The following is a 5,000-nucleotide window of genomic DNA, read 5'->3' as shown; positions in this document are numbered from 1 at the left end:
GGATACAGAAAATGAGACTTGATCAAGCATATTGTCAGTATCCTGCATAAATCTCCAAAAAGGCAACTTTTAATGAATTATTTTTCCTCATGACATTTTGAATTTATACCATTTTGCAATGCATTATCAGGATCCCTGACTTTGTCCTGTCTACTTTCAAATGCAGTACAAAATTAGATTATGTTTTTTTTTTTTCATTTAAGGATGGTTATCCCCTGGCTGTGAGGGAGTGATGGAAAGAAATCTTTTTTTTTTTTTTTTTTTCTCAATAATTTGTCCAGAAGCAGAATACGGTCCTTGGTAATTAATACAGGAGAAATAGAATAGCACTATGTTTCAAAATAGGAATGCTGAGGATTCAATTCTGACAAAGTGTTCCATATTGGAAATGTTGGGGATCAAATTCTAGAACTCAGTGTTCTGTTTAATTCTAACTGTGTTCCAAATCAGAATATTGAGAATTAAACTGTATGGTATTCCCTGAAAATACAGGGAATCTGCAGCACCTATGCATTGGAGATGTGAATGAAATCCATATATCGGATGAATTAACTGCCAACTCACTAGTTTTATTTTCTATCTTTCTTTTTCCTTTTTTTTCTCTTTCTAGCTTTGAAATATCATTTTAACTCATGATTCCTCAAAGGATTTTAGAATTGTTATTCCAAAAAAATCCCCCCTCCCCCCTCGCCCCCAAATCACATCTCTTTCTCCTCTCACTCTCTCCCCTAAAGACATGGTGAGAAGTGAGTAACATCATGCATGTCTGGCACTGTGATTAAAACAAAAAAAAAAAAAGAAAATTGGGCTGCACTCCTCCCCAAGACTGAAAGTTATCTGCTCCGATTTCAATGAGAGAGGGAGAGAGAGAGAGAGAGAGAGAGAGAGAGAGAGAGAGAGAGAGAGGGGAAGATAGAGGAAGAGAGAGAGATCCTTTGAGTACCGGGTTCCCCCTCCAAATTTCTAAATTTAAACTAAAATCCTAATCACTCTGCCATCCTCTCTCCCACAGGCTTAAAACCCGATACATGCACATACACACACACACACACACACACACACACACACACACACACACACTTACACACCAATCCTACGCCTGCAATCCCCCCAGCCTGCCATTTCATGTCCCATTTCCATCCCCAAAAGCTCTCCCTCGCCCCCCTGGTTCTTCTTCTCTCCGTTGCCAGCGGTGGAGGAATGTTCCAGTGTGTATCGGCTGTTATGTTTGATCTTTATTCCGCATAGCCAAGCTCTATTTTTGGGCTGCTTTTGCTGCTGCTGTGTGAGATACAGAGATGAGCTTTTACTCGTCAAAGAGGACGAGAGAGAGCGAGAGAGTGTGTGTGTGTGTGTGTGTGTGTGTGGAGGGGGAGTGGTGCAGAAAGACAGAGATGCATAAAGAGAGTTATTGAGGTGGAGAAAGAGAGAGAGATGAAGGGAGGGGTGGGGTGGGGTGGGGGTTACATAACTCCCCACAGCTGGAAAAGAAGGAGTGGTACTGCAGCAGCGGGGGAAGAACTTTCAAATGCAAAGGGAAGAGTGACACAAGTGGAAAAAAAAGGCAAAAGAAAGAGGCAAAGAGCACGGAGAGCAAGTGGAGAAAAGTGGAGAAAGAGGCAGAATTAAGAGACATAGAGGTCCCGATCGATCGAAGAATGTGCCGGAGAGAGAGAGAAGAAACAGTTAACGAAAGAGGGGAAAGTGCAGGGGAAAGAAGTCATACTCCCCTCTATCTTAGCAGCAGGTTGCAACTCTCTAGACAATCTACGCACTATTAGGGAAAAGAAGGGGAAAGATGGAGAGAGCATTCCCTCCTTCGCCCCTCAGCGACTGTCAAATGACTGCAATTTCACCCTGCAGCTCTCACTTATATTTTTTCCCCTCACTCTTTGTCGCTTCGCTCACTTTGTGACAGTGATTGCACTAAGCGGCGGTTTAGAAAATCCCACTCTCCTCTTTTTCTCACACTCCCTCCGTCTCTCACTCGCTTACTTCCACAAATGACGGCAATTCGCCCTGCGCAAGAGCGTCGCAGCTGCCGCTTGGAGCCCGCGGCTAAGAGCCTGATTGCAGCGTGTTGTGATGAGCCTCTCTCGCCGCCATCCTCTCTTAACACCTTTCTCATTCTCTCCCTCCGTCTCTCTTTGTCTCTCTCAGCCGCCAATCTTAATGGCGCCGGAGCTACTCCGCAGGGATCTTTGGAGAAAACAGCCCCCTTAACTGTCTCTGGATTTGCGGAGATTTAGTGTTCTCTGGTTTATATGAGCATCGCGAGGCAGGGCTCACACTGCTGCCATCAAGCCCCATCAAGGCCACCCCTCCCTGGGCTGCAGGCCCTCCGATTTCCAGCCTGATCCATCTGGGTCACGGAGGAAACGCAGGAGCGGCCCTTTCAGAATTACCCACGGATCAAGAGCTCTAAAAGACGGATTTACAGATAGATTTACAATTCAGCCGGGAGAAATGATGAATGCTATTTTGTCTGGTGTGTGTGTGTGTGTGTGTGTGGCAGAGAGAGAGAGAGAGAGAGAGAGAGAGAGAGAGAGAGAGAGAAATGGATGCCATTTTTCTAAGGTACTGTCTAAAGTTCATAAGGTATGATATGGTCGCAGGTTGAAAAGATGGCTAAGACGGTGATATTGCTCCTGCTTTCGCTATCTCTAAAATCAAGTAAAACAGATCATTTTTCTACAATCGGATCCAAGAAAATAGACAGAATAAAAAAAAAAAAACAGCAGAGAGGGAAGAAACAGAAAGGGGTTTTTGCCTTAAAAGCCAAGTAATGAAATGATGAATGGAAGAATAAATTGGCGAATGCAAGATGTATAACAAAATTTTCTATAAAGAAAAGCGAAGACGGGCGCGCGGGCCTCAGGTGAGATTAGATAAGAGAGCGAGGGAGGAATGAAGGATAGGAAGATAAATGAAGGAGGGATTGTTTTAGAGGTAATGGCGTAGGCCTATACTGTGTGGGGAGGGATAGTGAAGTGGTGTTTTATTAAATGAGAAAAGTAAATGACAGAGGGAGTGTTCGGGCGGAGGGGGTGTGAGTGGATAACATGCATGTGTATCTGAACTGGATGTGTTTCAAAGTGTGTACACAGATGTTTCTGTGTGTGTGTATGTGTGTGTGTGTGTGTGCGCGCGCGTGTGCATGTGTGTCCTAAAACAGCGTATAATTGAATCTCTCATGGAGGCAGTGGGCGGGAATGGAGCAGAAGATGCATGGGTAGACTAATACAGTGTGACAAACGTACACACACACGCACACTCAAATGCACATCTACTCAAAAAGGCATCTTTTAAATTTAAATGTCACATTTAGCACATAGGCAGAGCGCCCGCGCACCTCACGCTGTATTTGATATTCTTTGTTTTCTGGGTAAAGATGCATAGCCAAATGCAGCAGCAGAGAGGAAGCTCCCTGCTGAGCGAGGAAAAACAGGAAAATGGGTTAGCAAGAACCCCCAGCGGGACTGAATAATTAGGAGAGCAGAGGAGAGTGTCTGAGAAATGGCTGCAAAGATGGAGACAGAGAGGAGAGGAGAGAGAGAGAGAGAGAGAGGAGAGAGGGAGAGAGAGGAGAGAGGGAGAGAAAGTGAGAGATGAGCGTGAGAGATGAGGTCGCATTGCAGGAAATGAGAAATGAAGAGATGGAAAGGGAGAGAGAGAGAAAGCGAGAGCTAGAGAAAGAGAGTTGCGTAAAGCCTAAGAGGCATGCATGTCCTCTTGCAGTCTGTCTCTCTCAGATTGTGTGTGTGTGTGTGTGTGTGTGTGTGTGTGTCCCTGCTCCCACGCCCTGCACTCAGCTGTGGGGATCCCCATGTTGTGGGTGAGGTTTAACATTTTCAAACTCGTGCACTATTTGCCTCCGTTCTGGTATTGACTTACAGGGAACAAATCAGCAGAGCTTCAAGAAAAAAAAAACTTTTCTTGACTTGAACTTTCTAATTAATAAGAAAAACCCGTGTTGCAGACAAAAGTGAGGCAACCACACCATCTTCAATAATGTGGTGTTGACTTTTTGACATGATAATTCATGTCAAAAAGCCATCCCCACAGCACATGATCCAGAACATGTCATCGCTTACAACACCACGGCCCCTCGGTTCCACCCTTTGGTGGTGAAGCGAGACTCTGGTGACACGCTGACGCACAGAGCCGGAGCTCACCTCGCCCTCTTTCTCTCCCTCTGGGCAGAAATAATGACTTCAGTCCTGCAGGCGCTGTAGGCCTATGACAGGAGCTCTGCATATAAGACAGTTATGCAACTGAAATCACTGCGGCCCTAAAAAGTGTTCTTTGTAAACATAAGCACAATAAGCAAACATTGCCAGACAGGCAGTATAATAGCTGCCTGTAAGCAAAGTTTTTGCTGTTTTGTCTAGCAACCAAACAGAGCGCAGAGTTTTAGGTGAAAACTGGACGGTTTATGAAGTCCCCCCTGCTGGGTGGACTGCCAGTTGTTCTGGGTTACACCCTCCTGTGGCACCCTGCCTTCCCTATAAACCAGCTTGGAAGCTGCACTCGGGGCTGAGGTAAGTGCTTTTTCAGACGCGGCCAAGCCGTTTCCCCTAACCCTGGTTGCAAATGGTAAAAATGTCCTTTCCATCCATTTATCTTGGGTGAGAGAGGAATGAACCAATCCAAACTTTTGTTCCCACTTCTGTTTTTCTTCAAAACGCGGCCCTCAAATGGACCGGGACACTTCCCGGAGTGAACTTTGAAACTTCCTGAACGGGTGGCTTTGATTAGGGTTGACATGACCAATCATCAGCGTTTCAAGCGCGGCGGCTCGTCCAAGTGAAGCTGAGCCTTCCAAATCTCCCATAAGCCAGTTAGACAGGCTCCAGGCTGAATTAGAGAAACACAAGGCAAAGGTAACAGCCAGCTCCAACCGAGCAATCCTATTGGTCAAACAGGCATTCCAGCAGGAGTTTGTGAGCCCTCAAAGCAGCAGGACTTCATGAAAAATTGAATTTGTTTCTGTGCTGACA

General features: G+C 45.6%; 1 protein-coding gene across 4 annotated transcripts in view; it reads right to left on the bottom strand.

Annotated features, from left to right (window-relative positions):
• pik3r3b (phosphoinositide-3-kinase, regulatory subunit 3b (gamma)) overlaps positions 1–5,000 on the bottom strand; it is a 170,461-nt gene that overhangs the window by 148,952 nt on the left and 16,509 nt on the right. The window contains exon 2 of one of the 4 annotated variants that reach the window (XM_071915095.2): positions 1,468–1,481. The exons of the other annotated variants lie outside the window; for them this stretch is intronic. Coding sequence (XP_071771196.1) covers positions 1,468–1,481 — 14 coding nt within the window. The remainder of the gene's footprint in view (positions 1–1,467; positions 1,482–5,000) is intronic. 4 annotated transcript variants of the gene reach the window in all.

Source organism: Centroberyx gerrardi, chromosome 9, assembly GCF_048128805.1.
Source record: "Centroberyx gerrardi isolate f3 chromosome 9, fCenGer3.hap1.cur.20231027, whole genome shotgun sequence".
Classification (NCBI taxonomy): Eukaryota; Metazoa; Chordata; class Actinopteri; order Beryciformes; family Berycidae; genus Centroberyx; species Centroberyx gerrardi.
This window is presented reverse-complemented; position numbering and strand designations above follow the sequence as displayed.